Source organism: Lipotes vexillifer, unplaced genomic scaffold (genome assembly GCF_000442215.2).
Source record: "Lipotes vexillifer unplaced genomic scaffold, Lipotes_vexillifer_v1.1 scaffold1187, whole genome shotgun sequence".
NCBI lineage: Eukaryota > Metazoa > Chordata > Mammalia > Artiodactyla > Lipotidae > Lipotes > Lipotes vexillifer.
The window spans coordinates 208,689-231,892 of record NW_006776226.1 but is presented as its reverse complement, the minus strand read 5'-3'; the positions used below and the strand labels follow the sequence as shown (position 1 = coordinate 231,892).

The following is a 23,204-nucleotide window of genomic DNA, read 5'->3' as shown; positions in this document are numbered from 1 at the left end:
GGAACAAACAATAGTTGTGAAAGTAAATGAATGGAAAGGCAGGAGATTCTTTGACTCTCAGGTGAATAAAACCCTAAATAACACCTCCCCTGAAATTCTCCAAAGGTCCTGGACAGTGTGACTTAAACAACTTGTACACAGCTTGAACTGTCATGAAGATTTCTCAAAAGGCTCACTGTAGATTTCCTCTACCCAGTCAGCATATGATTTTATTTACTTACAATTTCTCAGAAATACATCCATTGAGAAAAGCAGGGTCCATCGGTACAACAACTATATCCCTTTTTATTTTAAAGTATTTTAAATTGTTTTAATGTACCAACCAATAAGCAAATCATCATTCAAACCAAACAGCCTATTAGAGCCCCATCCTTAAGTGCTGTTTTGTCTCTCTGCTTATTATTCTCTCAACAGCGATAAAACAGAAATCATATGACCAAATGTGAATGCCAGTACATTTCCAGGATAATCTGAGCGACAAACAAATAGAATCCTATAATGCCATCTCAGAAAACTGTTAGGAGGGCAAAAAGCCCATAAAGTAAGGCGCAAGGGTAGGCAATGAGAAGCTGCTGTCCTTCCATGGCCAAGGCTGAAGTGAAAATTTTGGAGGCTGAGAGACTACACCAGCCAATGATGACCAGTGCCAACACAGTTCCAAAGGTTCCCCTAGAGCAAAGACAAAAGAGATGGTTATCTTACACCAGGAGAAAAAGAGGTTATTGAATCGCAGCTGCCTCTGAAATGTCCTTGGTACAATATTTATAACCACTTTCTCAATTTGTAAAAGGAGGGTGAGGAACCACAGGAACTCAAAGGCCTCAGTTATTTAGAAAATTTTTGAGTGAAGTTCACCATTAGAAGCTAAATATTTTATAGGGTGGTAAAAACTCAGATTATTGGAAACAGAAGAATTGACCTGCTGTCACTCTCATGAGTCAACATTCAAATCCCAACTTCCGAAATTCTTTTACATAAACTATGTTTAGAGACTTCTTTTACAGATACAGATTTCTTTTCCCCACTTTCTTCCTAAATTTACCCCCAGTATGAGCAGAAAAATGACTGGACTCGCATTCCAGTGGGGTTCCTACTCCCCAGCGCTCCCAGGTCCATGTCCTGGGTTTTTGTCTGGGACAGCAAAGCCTGACACAGCTCAGGGAGGGAACAGATGCAGCAGTAAGGCACAGATGTGTGTGGCCTCCCACCTCATTGCTGAAGATAACTTTGGCAAATAAAGGTGTGGATTTTTATAATATCAAAATGGATTTGTTCAAACTGGTATCTTCAAAAAGTAACTGTGGAGACAATTGGTTCTTTAGGAAGAAATGGGAGTGAAGTGACTTAAAAAAATTGCAAAGTGAAATGGTCATTAGGTCAAGTGCTGCTAAGTACCAGCATATTGTTCTAGCCACTGTCAAACTATACTGCCTCACTTGATCCTGGTTGAATCTGAAATTGAGAATTGTGTTTATTATTTGTGAGAATGACAGAAATACCTACTTTTAATAATTGAACCAAAGCAAAACAAGTGAAAAAGTGTACAATATAGCTTATAATGCCTTAGATTATAAACAAACCCAAAATATTTTAAAACACTCTAGTAAATATTACATTTGTAGGTTTAGTTAATATCTATTAGAAATAAAATTTAGAGTGATTCAATTTACAGGTTTTGGTGAACAAAAATGTGAGATTATATATAATTCATTTGAATGTTATAGTAATATGCCCAAAAAGGCAATTTCAGTTTAATGGTCTTAGAGATCAGATAGCTTTTTCCCCATTAATATAATTTAAAGGATTTCTAATTCATCCTTTACATTTCAGAATGAAAATCTAATGAAAAATGTCCAGACCTCTGATGATTCTCAAAATTCAAGAGTTGTAGTTTTTATTTTCTTTCCCTAATAATCTGGAGTCATTTAAGATACCCCAAAGCTAAACTTTGATGGAAATAATGTCTAAAACCTAGAATTTTTAAATGGTTGATCATTATAGTATTCTTTGGCAAAAGCATCTGACAAAATGGAAGTTGTAAAACTGAACTCTGTAGTAACTTGTCAAACATCTGTACCAAACAACATAGTAAACAGAACAGCTTGCTAAGCAACATGATATACAAAAAGTGGAATTTTTCCATGGACAAGACTCAATAAATACACCTTTAACTCACATTGTACTTATACATTCAAAGTTTCCATTTTCTGTTGTATTCCTCCCTTTTAAGTGTTAAGCACTCGCTGGTAAAGTAAGAGTTTGCTCTGTTATTCTCAAGACTATTACTTTCAAAATGAAACCATATTAAAACAAAAAAAGCATTTCCATCTATGTCATTCTCAACAACGTTATGAAGAAAATATCTGAGATTATATCTAAACAAAAATATTAAACTCTTTCTAAAATGTTTATATGGCATTGGCAAATTCTGTATGTAATATCCTATCCAGTATAATGTTGATAACCTAAAACTTGGATTATCCAAGAAAAAAAATGTGAATTTTGTCTCCTTTGGATGTGGAAGAATGAGTACTGATGGCAAATGTTTATTTCTAATTGGATTTGGAGCATGGCAGGTGACAAAGGACTATGTAATTACTTACTCTTCCCAACCAAAGTGGTAGTGATATGCGCTGCCCTGGGAAAGTGCCCGATAGAAACATATCTACTGAATCCTCATTAATATTTTTGAATTGCAAATACTACCTGTCCAGGAAGTAAAAAAGAAAAAAAAATTGACTGAGCATATATGCTATAAAGTTCTTAGCAGTAATATCCTCATTAGGGTTCCTGGGAATTCTGCACTGCAAGGAGTCCCGCTGAGAAAGAATACTTGCTTCCCTCCTAGAAGGCAGAGTGCTTGGGAGCTGAAGCAATTTGTCAGTGTGCACCAGGCACTTACTCTTCTTAATTCAAACAAGTGAATTTTCTGTTGTTGGTTATATTACCCATGGCGATAGTTCATACTGAAGAATGTGACAACTTACAAAGTGCCAATTTTAAAGATAACTTCGTTTAATTTATTTTTTAAATCATCGAAATAGGAACAGCACCTGAGCCAAAACCGACCTACTTTCCTGAATCTGTATGTAGCTTTTAATAGCCAGTTTCCCCAATCCCACTACTAAAATGATCAGAAAGAGACTAACTGTTGTACTGGTGTGGCAAACCCTAGCGATGATCGTGCATGTGGGGTCAATTAGCACACACAGACACTTACTGCAGTGAAAAGAAGATGGCACAGCTGGACAGGATGACCATGGGTATCAGGCAGTAACCCAGAACACTCGCCACGCAGCCACAGGACACCCCTGAAGAGCTCATCAAGTTTAGTAAAGCGTGAATCCCTAAGCAGCCAATGGCACTCGTGCCATACACGTAACCAAACTGGACTTTTCCTGCCTGAAACAATGGGAAGAAAACGGTTTGAACATAGAACAAACATCAAGAAGAAATCAGATTGTCAACAAAGCAGAGAGTATTTTCGAATCAATCAGCTCAATGCTGTTCATGTCTTTGTAGTATAAGTCTCGAGACTGGGAGTTCTGGAAAACATACTGCCTGTAATATGGATTCAGGTCATGAAAACAAACACCACCACCCCCGCTCCTTGAACTATACGTGAGATGGCACAAGCATGCTTATATTTCCAGATTTATATTTTTTATCATAGATTGCCTATTGGGGTACTAGGCATAGGTAAGGATATATTTTTCTCCCCATATCTGTTGAACAATTAAATGAATGAATAAGTTAATGAAAACATTCCAATTTAGTCTTGGAGATTTGCAAAACATATTAGTAATATTAGCAAACATCTGTCAGATTTACTATGTTCGGTCCTATTCTAAAGATTTCACATATATTAATTTATTTAATCCACACAACATAATTAGTTGGTACCATTGTTGTACCCATTATACACATGAGGAAACTGAGGTGCAGAGAGGTTAAGGAACTTGCCCAAGGTAAAATAATGGTAAGCAGTGGAGCTCAGCTTTGAATCCAGGCAGTCCAGCTCTAAAATTTAGGTATTTAACACCTGCAGGAGCTCTAACAAGTCATAAACAAGGGGACTTATTTAACCTTATTTAAGCCAGTATACTCCAAACTTATCTGACTCCAGAATCCTTTGTTTTCATAATGCCTATTACCAGCTTAACTGAACAGACTTTATGAAAAACTGATTTATATAAACCAACTGTTAGCAAATCACAAAAGAGGTATTGTTAAAGGAAGTCAGTAGTGTTCAGGATAGACCACTGACCTGAGGATTCATCAAAATAGCCATCACCCACAGAGCACTAGAGACTTGTTCCTGAACCAGCACCGTTAAACTCATCCAGGGAAAGTCACAATCTACTACTGATTCAACAGAGGATATTTTAATGTTTGCTACCTGAGGATGCCAAAGCTCCAGTAAAGAATGCATGTCATTTATATATATATACATTAAGCTGCTTAGAAATTCTAGATAAAGATTGAGGAGGCTGACTCCAGTTTTCATGGGAATTATTTGAAAACAACAAAGGATCTGGTAAGTCGATTCAGAGAGAGAGCTTTTTAGCTGTCCTTTTTTCTGCTCCATAGCTGTCCTTATGCCTTACAGAATAAAGAGATATTTATTTTGTAATTAATTAATGGAGAATATCATGACCATTTTAATGTTTAAAATTGTCCGGCTATTTTGAAGTTTTCTTCCTCTGCAGTTGGGGACGTTGATCACTACAAAATTCTTTCACAAAATGTCCCTGGGCTATGCTGCAGAATTCTTTGCTGCATTAGCCATAATAAGTCCTCCTGGCTATTTTGTGAAATAATGCCAATAATGCTAATGGGCATGCTAAAAGAAACACATCAGTTACGTACTGCTCTATTGGGTGAGTTTGCTCCACTTGGAAAATAGTGACAATTTCAAATCACTTTCATGTATTAGAGAAACATTCTACTTAATATTTTAATTGGGTGGGATAATTCTGAGGTATGAATAGTTGTAATGGTGAAACACAACTTCCCTGTACCCAAAAGACACATAGCTGGACCATGACCCTAACCAGTTTTGTGCATGGGGTAAATAGAGGGTGGATAAAACTAATTTGGTAGTAAAATTGTCCTTTTCCATATCAGTTACTGACCTCTCTCCTTATCTCTTACTCTTGTTAGTTTATCTAATTTGAGGTACAATTCCATCTGGCAGGGCCAGTCCCATCTTTCAAGTTGTTTCAAATTCTAACAAGGACTTGTAATTGAAATGAAAAATAAATGTTCAATTTCTTTTTAAATTCAAAAAAATTTAGGTCAGCCTTGTACCACCCTTATTACTACATCTTTACTTGAAATACTTCTTATTCTTCTGATTATGCTTTTATATTGGCTGTGCATGTTCCTTTTCCAGATCACACTCTTAGCTCTACTAGAAAAATTAAATGGAGCCATAGCTTTAAAACGCTTGTGTTCATGGTTTGGGGGGTGAAAATAATTTTAAGAGGAAGAATAAGTAAAATTAAATTTGTGTTGAGTGTTTGAAGCAGTTCTTTTTAGTTTGCTTCCTTCAACATGCAGAAAGTCCACTAAAAGGTGTTGTGTCTTATATAATTATAAATCATAAAAGTGATGAGTATGTGACTATGAATCTTATGCCTCCAGAGATAATGAACAGATTTGAATATTGTTTCTGGATTTAGTTTTGTTTTCTCTAGTACAATGCATATACCAGCCCATAAAATCATCTTTTACATTTTAATTTTAGGTATCCAGGGCAGGGTTAACAGCCTCAAATGGACTCTGAGTTAAATTTGACTTTATTAATATCCAGTGGAGTTTTTCGGTCCTTATTGTTCTACGTGTATCAGATCTTTAAAATGAAAAAAATGAAGGCCAAGAAATAGGAAAAAAACAAAAGGTTCAGGATCACACCTGGAGGCAAAGTTAGGGGCAGATCCAATTTTTCCACTTTCAGTTGAGTTCTTTCCCTGTATTACTTTGCACTTAAAACAAAAGAGAGGACATTTAAGTAATTCCAACTAACATTATGTACCCAAAAAAGATCTTAATGGGATTAATGCTTCCTTTAAGAGGTGGTAATAGTAATATTTTCTACAGAAAACCAAACAGCTGTTATATTACAAATTACCTGAAAAACAAAGATGAGTTAATATATTAAATTGATCGTTTCTGACAATTTGATTAATTGACATGGTCTTACTTAGCAGCTTAATCTAAGATTATCAAATTACTATGACAAAGACAGAAGGGACGTTAGAGACTAAATTAAAACTGGTTGATATAGTGTTAGATTATTTGAGTATTTGCATTTGCTGTAGTTCAAAGGAAGAAATAAGATGTTATAACTAAGTACTATTGTATTGGATAAATATGATGTGATTATTGACCACACTACAATGCAGAAATTAGATTTCTATCAAATTTTCGATTAGTATTATGTAATTAATAATGAAAAGTGAAGACTCATTTAGTTGCAAATACATTTTACAGTTATTTTTGAGAAGAATAGCTGCATTAGGGAAGTGGATAGATGTAAGAAAGGAAAGTGAAATGAGTAGTTATTTTAAGGACTTTTCTTAGAATCTTTAATTTCCTATATTACCTCTCTTGCCAAGTTTATCTCCTTGTGCCCTAATGAAACTGTACTTGTCAGGCTGGCTTGACCATCTTGTTCATCCTTTGTTTTTAATGTATTGTCATTACCTCCTTAATACAAAATCATAGACCTTTCTCATTTCTTCTTTTTCTTCCCTTTTTTGGGTGGAGAAATCATTTTTCTAAATTATAAACTAGAATACCTTCTAAACTTAACCTAGGTGGAATATGTTTTTCCTTTTTGATGACTCTGAATATCATTACTCCCAGATTTAAAGAATGAAAGAGGCCCATACACAAGACAAATGGAGATGTCAGGGGAAAAATTGCCTTCATAAAAAACAGAAAACTAAAATGATAGGGGAAATATACAGGTTGAATAAACAAATCACTGCTTATCGTTGCAAGTCAATTTATTCATAATAGCCTAACCAGAAACAAGGAGACTCATCTCATACATAACAGAATATTTGAAATAGTCTAGAGATAGATACACCCCAGCAATGAAAATGATGAGTAAATAGAGGGGATTTGTCCAGTGTCACAACAGAAATCTCACAGAAAACAAGAAATAAAATTTCAGCCCTCTGTTTCCCAAATCCATGTGTTCCTCCAACTTTTTCAGATTGACAGTCTTTTCTAAACAACAAAAAAGACTTAATTACAAGAAAATCATTTATATGATTTCCTGCTTTGTTGAAAATCTGTCTTGGTGATTTGATTTTTGAAATTCTATTTAAATTTACATTTTTTATCTGTTGTAATACATGATGGCAGTTTCTCTTTGTCATTATGGTTCTATTAAATATGTCTCTCTCACCAAAAAAAAATGTAGTTATGAATCAAACAATTTTCACTTCATAAAGTGATATACTTTCTTCCGTATTTACAAAGACCTCTTCAAAAATGACATTTGAAAGGACATGCATTAAAATCTGGTACTTGGCTGTGGTGTATGCAGAAGTAGAAATATAATGCTGTAAACACGAAACTTAGATAAACCAATGTTAGCTAAAAAAAAGGGGAAAAAAAGGAATATGTAGTGCTTGCTGCTGTCCATTACCAGAAGTAGGGAAGCTCCTAGGACCCCACAGAACAGGATGGGCCCAGTGAGGTCTGTTTCATTCATAATGCTGCCATCTGCTGGCTTCAGTGGGTTTAACACTGTCAAGGTTTTTTGCCGTATGTGATCAAAATTAATTCCGAGTTCTAAAAAGAAGGGGGAGGAGATAATATAAATATAGAAAAATAAACATGAGTAATATTTTTTAATTAAAGTTAACAAATATTATTAATTTACTTAGCACTTTAATCTGATTGTTATACCTTCATAGTTTAAAGTTCTACATAATATATAGCAACCTTGAAACAACAAAAAAAAGACTTTTTATTCCCACACAATGAGCTGAAAGATATATTTTAGAGAAATAATTCTATCAAGGAAAAATTTCCCTGCCTTCTGCAGCAAATAGAAGCTTAAAATGCAGCCAAAAATGAGGAAATGGACATTATACAGTAAAACAAAATATAATGGTAGCTAACAAATGAAAAGTCCCATCTTAATGCCCATTGAGATATTTCTTTTTCCTGCATTTTCTATTGCTAACACTTCTGAAACTTGTCCTACCAAACATGCATAATTTTCAATTAGCAGTGTTATCTAATCTAAAGACACTTAGCCTAGGTCTGGGATTTTACTTATACTCTGCCTGATGAGAAGAGCAATACCATGCTAACTGCCTGAAACTCCACAGAGGAGAAAAGGCAATGGCTCATTCAGCAAGTAAAAGCAATCATGGCGTGCATACATATTTTAATAAGGTCAGTGCTCTGTGTTGTTGAGTCTGTGTATTCAGAGATTAAATTCTTGAGACAATTAACCTTTCCCTTTTATGAGTGGTGATGGTAGAATAAAATATCCCAAAGCAGTGGGCTCAGTGTCCATGAGTCTAAACTCAATTAGTAATTTCTAATTATTTCTCCAATGCCTTGTTTTTCAAAGAATTCTGACTGCCCCTTACAGACCCCGCTGCTAGATTCTGCTCCTCTTATATCTTTTTCATTAAAAAAAACCAAAAAACAAAAAAACCAGCCATTTGACATCCACTGAATATAGAAATAAATGCCAACATCACATCAGTTACTTTTCTAACCACTCCTATAAAGATAAACTTTAAGATGCATCTGGAGTAGAAAAAAAAAAGGACATTCACAAAGGAGAATATAACGTCACTACTGAGGAACCAGTAATCAAGCTGGTTACCCTCCTTCTCTCATTTTAAATTTGAATACGGGTGAGGTGGAGGTTAGGGAAAACTGGAGCTAAACTACTATAAAGTACATACATTTGAGCTAAAAAGAGTGGAATTCTTTTTAACTGAATATTTTTACTGAATTTTGCTGTAAGCCCTACAAGATTTACATGTGTTGGTCTTACTGGCATGCATTGAGGCTGGTACTGTTATTTTATTCCTACTTTGTGCATCAGATGGGGGAGGTTTGGAGTGATGAACTTTTCCAAAGTCACATCAAAAAGACAAGAAATAAGTGTTGGCAAGGATGTGGAGAAAAGGGAACATTTGTGCATTCTTTGTGGGAATGTTTATTGGTGCAGCCAGTATAGAGAACAGTATGGGGGTTCCTCAAAATTTTTTTAAAAAATAGAACTACTGGGCTTTCCTGGTGGCGCAGTGGTTGAGAGTCCACTTGCCGATGTTGGGGCCACAGGTTCGTGCACCGGTCCGGGAAGATCCCACATGCCATGGATCGGCTGGGCCTGTGAGCCATGGCTGCTGAGCCTGCGTGTCCGGAGCCTGTGCTCCACAGCGGGAGAGGCCACAACAGTGAGAGGCCCACATCCCGCAAAAAAAAAAAAAAAACTACTGTATGATCCAGCCATGCCACTTCTGGGAATATATCTGAAGGAAACAAAATCAGGATATCAAAGAGATATCTGCACCCCCGTGTTGAAAGCAGCAACTGCCAAGACATGGAAACCACCAAAGTGTACACTGATGGACAAATGTGTAAAAAAGTTGTGGTATATATATATATATATATATATATATATATATATATATTATATATATATATATATACATTGGAATACTATTCAGTCATAAAAAAACAAGGAAATCCTGTCATTTGTGACAACATGAATGGCCCTTGAGAGCATTTTTCTAAGTGAAATAAGCCAGACAGAGAAAGTCAAATACTGCATGGTATCACTTTTATGTGGAGTCTAAAATAATTTAAGTCAAACTCATAGAGTTGGAGTAGAAAAGTGGTTGCCAGGGGCTAGGGATAGGGTACAAAACAAGAGGGTACAAAAGAAAAAAAGAACCCATGCTTTTAATCATATAGCTGTGGTTGAGTCAATGTACATCTAATCTCATAAGGTTTGTATTTTATTGAAGTGAGCCCAGTTCTCCCATGTGAAGGATTGTCTCCCTAAATCATTGGTACCTGCCATTCAACTTCCCTTCCCAGGATTTAGTTACGCTCTTTGGTCAGAGACAGGGTATAATTCAACATCTTTTATAGTTGTGTATACCACCTAAACACCTTGCAAAGCTGACATTCTACACAAAGAATACTAGATGAACTTTCAATGATCGCCATGACATAGAGGGACCTTGGTCTAACAGGGGCCTAGACATTTTTAGAAAGTCAGCCAGACATTGCCTGAACTAGGATAGAAAGTGTATCTTTCACTCTTTTCACATCCAGGTTGACAATTGCTAGCCAACCCAAGCTTGAAAAGAAAGAATTTGAATTTCATTTGAATTAAATTAATAGTGAGAAAATCATTTACATTTCAACTTCCCTTTTTATTTTCACAGTGTATTTATATATTTCTTAATGAACATACACTTTGGAGAATATGAGTAATTCACCAACATAAAATAGGTTAGACTGTCCAATGTGATTTTTAAAATAGCAGAAGATTTTAAAAATTGAGAAATACTATAGTTTAAATTAATTTCACCTGAGGCTTATGTTGTCTCCAAACTTTATTTTCCATTTATATATTTACGTTAACAATATGTTTTCAGTATTTACCACAATAAAGTGGCCTTTAATTCAAAATACATTTCTCCTCAAAAAGCATAAACATTATTCCTGAAGAAACCCAGATGAAAATGCTTTATGAGACATTATTACTGATATCAGCCATTTATTTGATGGCATAATTAACTTTTGCACGTTTCAACATGGAGTCATGAAACAATGAATGAACATAAGACCTACTCAATATTTTCATAAGAAAAAATATTTTATGTGTTTTTTACCAAAATACATCTCCATAATATTTTGTTTTCAAATTTATTATAAGGTATGCAAATGAGATACCCATTTATCAATTGTAGATACCCTAATATAACAACTTATTTTACAAGATAAAAAAAGATGAAACTGCTGTGAAATTTGAATGCAAACTTTATTGTTTTGCTGTCATCTAGTGGTAGTAAAGTATACAATATATATGTTATAAAAATGAATTAATATCTTTGTTTACTATGCAAATTGTGGCATTGGCCTTTCAAATATAAACATCAGGCTATGCTACAAATGTAAATATCACAGTAATTTTTCTAGTCTGACAGATTTGAATTGACTATTATTCTTCAAGATGCATTTGTTAACATTGATTATACATGATCAAATAGCAAAGGTTATTATTCTTACATAAAACGAAACAAGTCTTTTAGACAACTAAGTATTTAAGGAATAAATGAGTGCACTTTCAAATAGCATGTTTTTGTGCAAGGGATGTTAATTATTATAACTTCATAATTTTATAGGTTGTTTTGGTGTATGCTCAATAAAAACTAGCAAATGTCTTTTATCATCTTATCCTAGAAATCCTGCCTATGGTCTTTTTATATCTTTTAGAATGATGAGGGTTGAGGCTTTCACAAAGTCACCCAGCCTGAAGAACATATTGGATCAGAGTCTAGAAATTTCATAGACTCAAAATGCAAAATTATATCAGATACTCTCTCTTCTAATATTCTATATATTTGGTGGGGATAATCACAAAGAGAAAACAAAACAATCTAGGAATTTCTCTGAGATGTAGTAGGAGGGGAAATCTAGTATATTTCCTATTTGAAATTTAAGAAGACATCATGGGAGAATGTATTTGAGTTTAGAATATTAGAATGGAGGCATCTGAGGCAAGTAGAAAAGATTATTTTCAGTAAATGTTACAGGAAAAATTGATTAATCATTAATGAAAAAACAAAGTTAAATTCTACTTCATGTACTAACCTAAAACAATTTTCAATGAATCAAAAATTTAAGTGAAAAACAAAAAGATAATTTAAAAATTTAAGAATCTACAAGAGGATATAAGCAGTATCTAGAGCTGGAGAAATATATTCTAAACAAAAGAGCAATTGGAAAGAAAAGTTACCAAGAAAAATATTGTGGAGTTTAAAACATAAACATGATTAATAAAATGACTATATGCCCTAATACCCCACAAACAAATCAGATGGCAAACACAACCTAGGAAAAAAAAGCTTGAAATACATATTCCATACAATAATTAATATCTTTACCATATAAATATCTCTATAAATAAAAAAGGAAAGGAAAAATCTTAAGATTCCAATAGGAAATCTGGCAAAGAACTTGAAAAACAGGAAGAAGTAAAAACATGTAAAACAATAAACATACAGAAAAACATATAAAACAGTCAATAAACATATGAAAAAAATGTCTAACTTTTCTAGTAACCAAGAAATAAAAAGTATTATTTTTTGCCTTTTTGCCTATCAAATTAACAAAGACATTTCATATTCTACTATGGAGGTCTGTTGGCTCATTATTTTTCTAGATGAGCCTGACAGTATAAATGACTTTTGACCCAGTAATCCCAATGCTATAGTTCCATCCTAAGGACAGATTCTGTACAGGTCAAAGTTTTTACTATGATATTCACCAAAGCATTATTGATTATAAAAATAACCTCTATGGTAGATTTAAATTATAGTACTTGTATATAGTAAAATATTATGAAGCCATTACATGTCATATTTTCAAATAACATTTAATGACTTTAAAGAATGCATGTATAGAAATGCTTATGATATAAAGTAACTTTAAAAAATACAAAACTTTATGCCCATAGTATGATCCAACTTTTATTTTTAAGTATTTGCTAATATATTCATAGTCAAAGAAATATAGTATTTCATTTTTTAATGTATATTTATATATTCGTAGAAAAACAGAATAAAGGATGGAAGAAATTACATCAAATTATTAATGATATCATGTCTCAGAGACAAAATTTTTGGTGATTTTTTAATATTTTTATTCATATGTTTCTATATTTTCCAAATTTCTATTTTGAATATAGATTACTTTTATAATTAGTCAATTGATAGGTTTTTTTACGTAGAGATGTTGGTGGAGTCAAGGAAAATTCTTGATGAGAATAGCTTATAACTTTCAGTTGTTAGATATCAGATGCAGAGGCAAATTAGAATGAATTGGCTAAGCGTAACTGATCCAAAAACTTAACTGGCTTCTAAAGAGCCAACAAATAGATTAAATAAATCTCTGTGCTTTTCTGAATGGTTTAAATCTTTCCTTTTTTCTTAATTTGAAGGCAAAGAGAGAAGAATGTGGCTGGCTGTGTTCATAAGAAGCAAACAATAATCTTTTGATGTAAAATATTGGGAATTTTAGCCTATCCCTTTTCACTGGACTACATACAAAAGAGTTAGAGCAGTTAGCCTGTGAATATTTCTCCTTGGCTTCCAAATTTAAATCTCCTTGAACTTTAGTTTTCTAGCATCATGTTGACATTCCTTAAGAGCAAAAGCGGCAGATATAAATTGGCTGGATTAAAAAAAAAATCAATGGATGGAAGATTCCTGAAATCTTTGGAGGCCACCTTTAACTGCAAGGGTCCCCAGGTTTCCTTGCCACCAACAGTGTTATTTACTGGAATCATATTCCTTCCCACTTAGTCTTATCTATCTGAGATGTGCGGGCTCACATGAGCCAGGAAGGGAAAAAAACCTGTCTTTTCTCCATGACAACAAAAAAAGAATACGGAGAAACTACCCACTTTGCTCCCAGGCAAACATAGCAGAAAATAGTAAGATATGCTGGTGGTTATTTTGATATAATCACTCTGCCAAAAGATGTCTTCACTGTTGTCTGGATATGGTCAGGGAGTCCACATTCGAAAAACAGTGAAGAAACATTTAAAAACTGCAAGACTATCACAGCAATAGCTCGTATCTACTTCCAATTGTCCCCACACATACAGGAGACAAACTCCCAAAGGTTTAAGTGTGTTGGTCTGGCAGACTCTTGTTTATATGTGGAATAATCACATAAAACACTGTGTGCGGCATGCTGACAGCGCACATTAAGAGCTGATTATTGCTATTGTTCTTTGAGCTGTACACACATTAATAGCACTTCCTTAACTTATCTTCTAGTAAAGGAGGCTCTTCATCAAAACTGTCAATGTAAGAAGATGGTGAATAATAATCCTGGTTGGATGCTGGCTGAAAGAATTGTCCCGCATAACTTGATGACACGAGCATCTCTGGTGGGACGAAGGCAGGCTGAGGCTGCTCACTGGCTTGTTGTCTAGAAAAAGGAAAATACTGATATTTTCACATCTAAGAAAGGGCTACCAAGGAAGGAAACTACTATTTTCCTTTTATGATTTCTCCTAGTTTTTATGACTATTTACCCATGAAAGAATTAACTTGCTTGACGTTTAAATTTAATCAAAAAAAGTAACTAGTTGTGAGAAAACTCTCTAGAAGAATGATCCATATTGACTAACATGTATTGATAATTTACAATGTGCTGGACACTCTCCTTCACATTTTCTCACGTAATTAAAACTCTGCAAAGTAAAAACCGTAGTTTTAATCCCACTTTACAGAAAAAGAAATACAGGTTCATGGAGACTGAATGACTTGCCTGGTAACACACAATAACATTCAGGTGCTGGACTGTGAACTGAAACTGTCTGTCTGAGCAGTGCCCTGATCCCTACACAATGCTGCTTTTTCACTGATTTTCAGGGACAGTCACCAAACAGGACATTCCCTATAAATCTGTGGAGGCAGCAAGTAAAAAATCATAGTCATACTAAGTGAAGTCAGACAGACAAAGAAGGACAAATATCATATGCTATTGCTTATATGTAGAATCTAAATAAAAAGAATGATACAAATGAACTTATTTATAAAACAGAAATAGACCCACAGACATAGAAAACAAACTTATGGTTACTAAAGGGGAAAGAGGGGGAGGGATAAATTAGGAGTTTGGAATTAACATATACACACTACGATGTTTAAAATAGATAATCAACAAGAACCTACTGTATAGCACAGGGAACTATACTCAATATCTTGTAGTAACCTATAATGGAAGAGAATGCAAAAGAAGAATATATATATATATATATATATATATATATATGTATGTATAACTGAATCACTTTGCTGTACACCTGAAACTAACACAACATTGTAAATCAACTATATTTCAATAAAATTTTTTTAAAATCAAAATTTTAATAGTAGTCAATTCATAGGAAAAAAATAAACACATAAACTGACTGTTGTCCATCAAGGAGTAGACTTTTTAGCTCTGGCTATTCCCAGACAGTTATTGACAATCAAATTATCTTTGAGAACCTGACTTAAAAGTCTTCCATAGCTGGCTTCACTGTCCATCTTTTGAAATGTGCAGTTTAGTTTTGTTGAAACACCATATTACAATATTTCCTTGATTGTGCTTTTATTTGGTTTTTATTTCACCATTTGTGTGAGAAAGTTGGAAAACAATCTTAGTAAATAACTTCTTGCAGGAAGAGAAAGGAAGGAAGAAAAAAGGGCTCATCCATGAGGTTATTTGGTCATTTCAAATTGTTTTCACTGAAAGGAAAGGAAAGGGAAGGGAAGGGAAGGGAAAGGAACATAAGAAGTGGTCCTTGATTTCCTTGATTACAGAGCATCTTAATTAGCTCTTTGAGAAGGTAAATACTGAAATTTTGATGATTTCTAACTCAACACATTATTCCAAATTTCAACTGAATTAGACCAGAATAAACACTGGACTCTGGCTGCTAGGATTTAAATATTACCTTTGTTAACAGGCATCTCCTATTCCTGTAAAAATCATTTCAAACAACTGTGAAGTGAGTGCAAAAGCCTCCTTTAGAACGACTGGCAACATTCTTGGTCATTTTTCCCTTCTTTTGCTTTCCAACTCTATGTATTATATTGCTGCCTGTAATGCTAGTTCCATCGTAGGATGTATCCTGAACCAAGTAGAGTGCTTAGCAAACAGGACTCCTGGAGTCTGACTGCCTGGGTTCAAATCCCAATTTTATAATCTTAGGCAAATCATTTCACATTCTGTGCCTCAGTTTTCTCATCTGTAATACGAAGACAATAATAGAACTCATAAGGTTATGATGAATTAAATTAGCTGAAATAAATAAAGCACTTAGGTTAGCATGGGGCACACAAAAAGTGATCGATAAGCATTAGCTAAGTATCTGTATGCTCTTCTCTTCCTGAGACTGACACTGAAGCATTCTAGACACCTTCCTCACACCCTGAAACAGCATCTTCTCTATTTGCAAATAGTTGTCTCCCAGTCTGCCACTTCCTCAGAGAAAACAACATTAATACGAAGCCAAGAGTTTGTATTCCTTCTGTGCTGATCATCTCTAGCTTTTTCCCATTTTGGTTTCCCTGGAACACCCAGACTGACTTCGACAACATCCCACCCACCCTTTGTTTTCCTACCAGGAGAATCTCCACTACACCCATGCCTGGCTTGGCTTTCTGTCTCTAAGCCATGAAGCAATGGCCACACCTGGTCCATATACAAACCCTCTGAATGCTCACTAATTTTTCAATATTCCCCTTTTCACCACCTATACATGGGGTTATACAGTTCCAACCAGCCTGAAGAGGCTTGTCTTTACTTAGATGATATTTTGTTAAGATATGGCATGGCCTCCAGCTTGGGAAAAATATTTAACTGTTTCTGAGACAACAGGACTTAACATTCACCTTCCAATGTAAATACAGAAGATCACTGTTAGAAGACTCAGTTATACTTTCTGTGGTTTCAGAATTATGTCTGTTGCACAGAGTCAGTTTTCTGTCACATCACATAATCAATAGGTACATATTTTATTAGAGGCTTTGTTTTTCCAAAACTATATGGACTTCCATCATGAGGGTCAATTGATGTTCCTTTCCTTTGTCAGTCTGATCCCTGGGGGAATGGGCTTGTATGACATTCCCAGATCCTGGCTCAGCCAGCGGGTACACATAATGATGTGGCATTGACAGTGCCATTAACTATGCTTGAAACACTAAAGGAATAGCAGGTCTAGAGATTCAGAAAAGCTGATGATTCAGTATCTATCTGTTAAAGTACTGCTGAAACATTCAAAGGGAGTTTTTCAGTTGTAGTCACCTTTCTGCAGAAACAGATATTTCTTACTCTAAATAATTGGAATAGACTTCCCATTTCAAAAGTTGGGAAACTGCAGTGGGAAAATACAGCCTAGAAAACTGACTGCAGTCATTGGAAATAATGCCTATCTGAATGACTGGATATTTAAGTTGTTTTTTTAATGAGAAAACTTCATCTTGTTCATCCTAAAATAAGAAAACTTGTTTAAAAATATAAATATCTTCATTCATAATAAGCACATTCAACCAGCTTTCAGATCACTATGCCATTCATTGAGCATAACAAGTGTTTTAAAATGAGCTCTCATACCGAGGAGCAGGGAATGGGGCAGGGGACAGGGAGAGAGACACTAATTGATTATAACTAGCTACTGGATTCCTATGTCTTTTGCCAGTATGATGAGCACCTTATTCTGATTTGGGGTACATTTTAATTGAACTATTCACTGTATGAATAAAAGATCAAGTTTCTGGAGTTATTTGATGCACACTTGTAAATCACTGACCTGACTCCATGTTTTATGTACCTCATAAAAGTACCACAGCTAATATGCCCTTTTCTAATTCCTGAGACTTGCAGTGTGGGTTGGAATTTAAATGTTACCACATCCAAATCAGGACTTGGATTTAAATGTTAAGCATCCGAAGTAGGCCAGGCCATCAACCTGATGCAGTATAATCATAACTTGCCCTCACTTGGTTATATTAATTTCCATCTCCTTGTCATCTCGATTTCTGGTCAACATTGATATGTGCAATCAAATGGAGAAAGAAAATTGGGTGGGCTGGGGTGGGGGGAGAAGGCTGTGGTTTGAGTCCCTGCTTAAGGAGACAGCTTTGTCTCTCTTTTACTGGACTTTTCAGTTTCGTTTAGTCTGAAAATGTGGATTGCAGATGCTGCCCAGGTGCTTATTCCATCTGGAGAAGAGAAGGGAGAAAAGAAACAGCAGGCCACTGGATCCCTTCAATAAAACAGGAGCACAGAGCTGAAAAATCTTATTAGATAGCTTTCATGTGGATTATATATTTTGAGTTACCATCCTGTAATACCTTCATGCTCAAACTACTCCCTGGGCCATCATACACTTTTCTGTTTTTTCTCGACCTTCCAAACTGTAAATCATAAATGAAATAAAATTAAGTTCTTTTTCTGTTGTTGGATTCAGCAATGATTCAGCCAATTCTACACAGCTTTATCCTTTTCCCCCATTTTTCTTATAAATATTTTATAAATATAAACACATTTAATTTGCCTGGTGATAGTATTCAGATAGATAGGTAGATAGAGGTATGGATTGCTTTTCATTTTAAGAAGTTCTTATGGCAATTTGACTAATGCTAGACAACATAGACTAGGGGCATGAATGAGATAAAATTCCAGATATTTAATTTCTACAGTTTTAAAAACATTGGTTACCAATTCCTTTCCCTATCGCTTTAGAACAGTGGTCCAGCACGAGTAGTTAGGATGCAGCTTGTGAAAACGGCACCTATCTGCCTGTGTCTGTAGGAGTCATCAGCCCATAAAAACAACGTCCAAATTGTCTTGGGTGTAGTTGGAATGGAAGAGTCCCCACTGCCTGTTGTATTTATTCTGTTTTTTCCTCCTTATTCTGGAGTTTTCAAGGTACTTACCTGTGTTCTAAAAATAAACTTCAAGAATTAATAAATTTGAAGTATTTCTTATGTGGTTATTTGCCCTAAACTTGTTGGAATGGCACAGTAACCACACATCCCAGTTTGCCTAAGATGATCCAGTTTATTGTACCAACATTGTTATTAATGGCACACATTTTACTCTCAAAAATGTCTTGATTTTACAATAAATTATATGCCCCTTAGTCTAATCCAACAACCTTGGACTAGTAGCCTAAAATGTTTTACTAGCTGTGTGACCTTGGAAAAATTCCTTAATTTCTCTGTCCCTTCTCACAGTTCACTAATGTAAAAGAACATCTAAAGTAGCAACTGTGTAACCAAATGCATGTTTAAGTGACTTGGTAATGGTGTCCATTGCTTCTGCAAACTATAGTTATATGAAAAAATAACATGTATATTATAATGGTTTTACTTTAACACACACTTTCCTGCACATTATCACAATTGTTTTTCAGACAATTCTCACGAAGTAGGTATTATTAACATCTTTATTTCTCAGTTTAACACACTCAGTTGGGGAAGTTGTCTTTCCCAATGTGACAAAAAACAAATGCCAGAGCCAGACTGAACCAAATTCTTCTCATTCTAACTGCCCTATTTGGGGCACTAGTAGAGGGTAAATACTAAATTCTTAATCATTTTTAATTTATTTTCAACTCAAGTTGAATTGTCAACTCAAATAACTAATACATGCTGAATTACATTTATCTCGATTTCAGTTAGGAATTGCCACACTGTATTATAATAGCATATTTAATTGTCCCCCTCTCCAACATAAATTTTTTAATTTTGTGAGGGAAAAGATTATAGATTTCTTCATCTTTGGGTTTATAGTGCCTTTCTTAATTTCCGACACACAAGCAGGCACTCAGTAAATATTTATTAAGTTGAATAAAGTCGGTTTCTTGAGCAGTATCCTGGAAAATATCAGGTAAAAGGAAAATGTTTTCTGTTTGTCCAGGGCCTGTATTCATGCTCCCGGTTAAGTGATGTTTTGAAAAGAGGAGACAAGTCTTTCACCTACGAACAAGCCTGAGGCAATCAAGGCCATTCATGGAAAACTGAATTCATTTCTCTGCCCTTTCCTAACATTTCTTCTTGGGCATTTTACTGAGATACAGCGGGGAGAGATTTTGCTTCCCTCAAGGGAACCTCCCTACCTGAAACTCCCTGTCAAAATATTATGACTTCTTAAAATGAGAACATATTTTCTCAATGTCAAGTACTTACTTTCTAGATCCATAAAGATTTCCATAGGCATTAGAATCATTATAACTCTGCTCCTGATTGTCAATGTTATAATTAGATTGGTAAAAGTCGGAGTCAAATTGTCCCAAGTTTGACATCCTGAAAAATAAGAGTGAAAAATGCAGAAGTTTAGGAGTCAATAAAGGTTCCTTTGAGGTATTTATGAGGATTAATAGATGCTGTGATTATGGCAGGATTCCTATTACAGAGCAAGGTAGTCTTTGAATGGGGGAAGTGTGTGGAAATGTATGCTTAGAAAGTTATTTACAAAACCTATATCTTCAATTCACTTTTCTGAAGTTTTCACTCACTAGGACTGTGACTTTGACTAAATTGACTTTAACTGATCTGAAAAAAAACATTCTTCACCTAATACTTTATTCTCAGCAGTTTAAGAGAAAAAGTTTAAAAGTTGGTACACATCTAGAAAGTTTTCCCTTAAACAATGTTAGTTCCCCACTATAAGAATATATATAGAGAAAGATAGATATACATATATATACATATATATGTGTGTGTATCTATTTTATATATATATATATATATATATATATCTTGTTGCAAGGCCAGAAAACAAACAGCTAATAATAATAATAATAATATTTGTTTGATTTTCTCATAGAGCTTTAAAGTGTGCTAACAGCCTCTCTTCTCCCCAAGACATAGACAAAACTCTAAAAACTAATCTCCTAGTTCTACTTTATAATTCCTAAAATTCCTTTTCTCTTGCCCTGCCTGCTGCACTTAGGCTTATGCTAAGTCAGAGGGGAAAAGGCTCAATTCTGCTACAGGAACAGAGTCTATCTTTCCATACACCATCTACATAGTTTTTATTCACTTCTGGGAATAAAGAGGAGTGCATGATCTTGATATAGACCTAACGGCTTAGAATAGCAGAGGGAAAAAGAAAGACTTGACAGGAGGAAAAGGTGGGGAAAGAAAACAATAGCAAAGTGGGTAATAGTGTCTCTTTGGATGAAAATTAGAGAATGGAATAAAGAATCTTTTCAACCTGACAGGTATGGTTTTCAACTCAACATTTTAACCTTTATTTTTTCTTTGAAAAGCTTTCTATTTCAAAAGAATGAATTTAAAAATCACTAACAGTAATCCATATAATTATAATAAATCTATGGAATACTACTTACAATAAATTTCAAATGAAACTGCATAAACAGCCTTAGCTCTAAGGGCCTCATTAATCAGGAATATGCAAGTAACAGTTGTCAAATATATCACATTTTTTTCAGCTCAGTAAAAATACAGAAAGCTTTTCTAAAATTAGATTCATACATCTGAAATAAGAAGTCAAGATTTTTCATTAGTAATGTGTATAAAAGTAACTATGATTATATAAACTAAAATCAGGACTAGGAGAGTGTTAAATCTTTTAACAACTTATAATTTAAAGAATTTAAAGTTTAAGAGCAGAACTTTCTTAGTCCATGAAAATATGTTATTATAAAGCATAGAGAGTAATTTTACTGGAAAATACAGTAAGTTTTCAGAACATGCAAAGCTTTATGTAATATGACTATAGGTATTAAAGTCCTTACATAACCCAGCTTTATATCTTGTTTAAATGCCAAATTTTTTAGAAGGATCAGACACATACCTTTATATTATTTTAGTCGAAAGATCCTCCAACAAATGTAGCTTTATCTGAGAAATTTTTAACAACAGCTCATGAAAAGATGACCTGCTGGCTATATATATAAGCTTCTAAATTTGTACTCTGACACTCTGAACAGATGCTACAGCCAAAAAAAAAAAAAAAAACACACACAAACAAACAAAAACCTGCCAAAAGCCAAACACAGTATCTTGTAATACTTGTTAAAGTGTATAAACACAGTGAATGGTGTAGAGAAAATTTGATATAGTAAATGGTGGATTCAGTTTCCTTCTGTGACTAATATACCCTTAAACAATGATTTAGAGTCATTTATTTGAGGCAAACAATAAAGAGGCCTTAACACTCCTTCTGCTTTTTAGTCTATGGGAGTAATTCACCCTAGACAAGATTTCCTAATAATATGCAGTAAAAATCAATATATGGTACATGATCTTAGCATGATGATCTTAGCAACAATCTGAAAATGAGTGTTATCAATTTTATCCAAATATGAACCATTCAGTTTATATAAACAACGTTTAGGAAGACTACCCATGATCCACCTCTGATATTTTTCCCTACTTCTTACTTCTCCATCACAGCCCCAAATGGATATACTAATGTGATCTAGGAGCACTCCTCATTTATAGGGCATGTTCTCTCTCATTTTTGACCCAATCTTGACCACTGAAAGGCACATATGATATTGTGATTTATAAGAAAAATATATATCTGGTCATTCAGTTGACCAAAATACATTTCTCATATATATATTTGGTCTTTGCTCATGGTTCCTCACTCATACCTCCCAAAACCCTTGGAATTTTCTAAGTGTTGAGAGTGACAAAGGTGTTTCGATATGTTAATGAGGTAATTTTGGGACGTCACCTAAGGATGGGGGCTGGCTGCCAATGGAGCCAATAATGTGATTAGAGGGTTGGAACTGTCATTCCTATCCTAACTTCTGAGGAGGGAAGAGGGTCTAGATGTTGAATCAGTTGCCAATGGCCAATGATTTAATCAATCATGACTATATAATGAAGCTTTCATAAAACCCCAAAAGGATGGTGTTTGGAGAGCTTCAGGATTGGTAAACATGTGGAGGTGCTGGGAGAGTGGCACCCTTGTGGAGAGGGCATGGAAACTCTGCACCCTTTCACCATACCTTGCCCTATGAATCTCTTCCATCTGGCTGTTCCTGAGTTATATCCTTTCAAAGTCAACTAATAGTCTAGTAAGTAAATTGTTTTCTCTGAGCTCTGGGAGCCACTCTTGCAAATAAATTGAATCCAAGGAGGAGATCGTGGTAACCTCTGATTTATAGCCCATGGGTCAGAAGTACAGGTAACAACCTGTCTAGCTACTGGTATCTGATGGGGGTGGGGGAGACATTCTGTTGGGACTGAGCTCTTAACCTATGGAATCTGACGCTATCTCTAGGTAGATACTGTCAGATTGAGTTGAATTGTAGGACACCCACCTGGTGTCCCAAGAATTGCTTGGTGCTGCATGGGAACCACCCCCCTGCAACATGTTGGAATTGGTACCACAAATAATTTAGCATCACATTAATTTCCATCCCAGGAAACTGCCTG

At 34.7% G+C, this 23,204-nt stretch overlaps 1 protein-coding gene across 1 annotated transcript; it reads right to left on the bottom strand.

Moving 5' to 3' along the window:
• Positions 1 to 506: 506 nt before the first annotated feature.
• YIPF7 (Yip1 domain family member 7) lies at positions 507 to 21,668 on the bottom strand. The gene is made up of 6 exons (XM_007450299.1): positions 21,610 to 21,668; positions 19,977 to 20,093; positions 14,062 to 14,220; positions 7,664 to 7,811; positions 3,221 to 3,402; positions 507 to 669 (listed from the first exon to the last, which is right to left on the bottom strand). The coding sequence occupies exons 2-6, from the start codon at positions 20,090 to 20,092 to the stop codon at positions 507 to 509; spliced, it is 768 nt and encodes a 255-aa protein (XP_007450361.1). The 5' UTR covers position 20,093; positions 21,610 to 21,668.
• Between the last annotated feature and the right edge of the window lie 1,536 nt (positions 21,669 to 23,204).

Excerpts from the sequence above, each read along its gene's own strand:
- YIPF7 (XM_007450299.1), bottom strand. The coding sequence starts at position 20,092 with ATGTCAAACTTGGGACAATTTGACTCCGACTTTTACCAATCTAATTAT. Across the intron at positions 14,221-19,976 it reads AATCTTTATGGATCTAGAAA|ACAACAAGCCAGTGAGCAGC; the intron begins GTAAGTACTTGA and ends TCCTTTTTCTAG. Across the intron at positions 7,812-14,061 it reads GAAGAGCCTCCTTTACTAGA|AGAACTCGGAATTAATTTTG; the intron begins AGATAAGTTAAG and ends CCCCTTCTTTTT.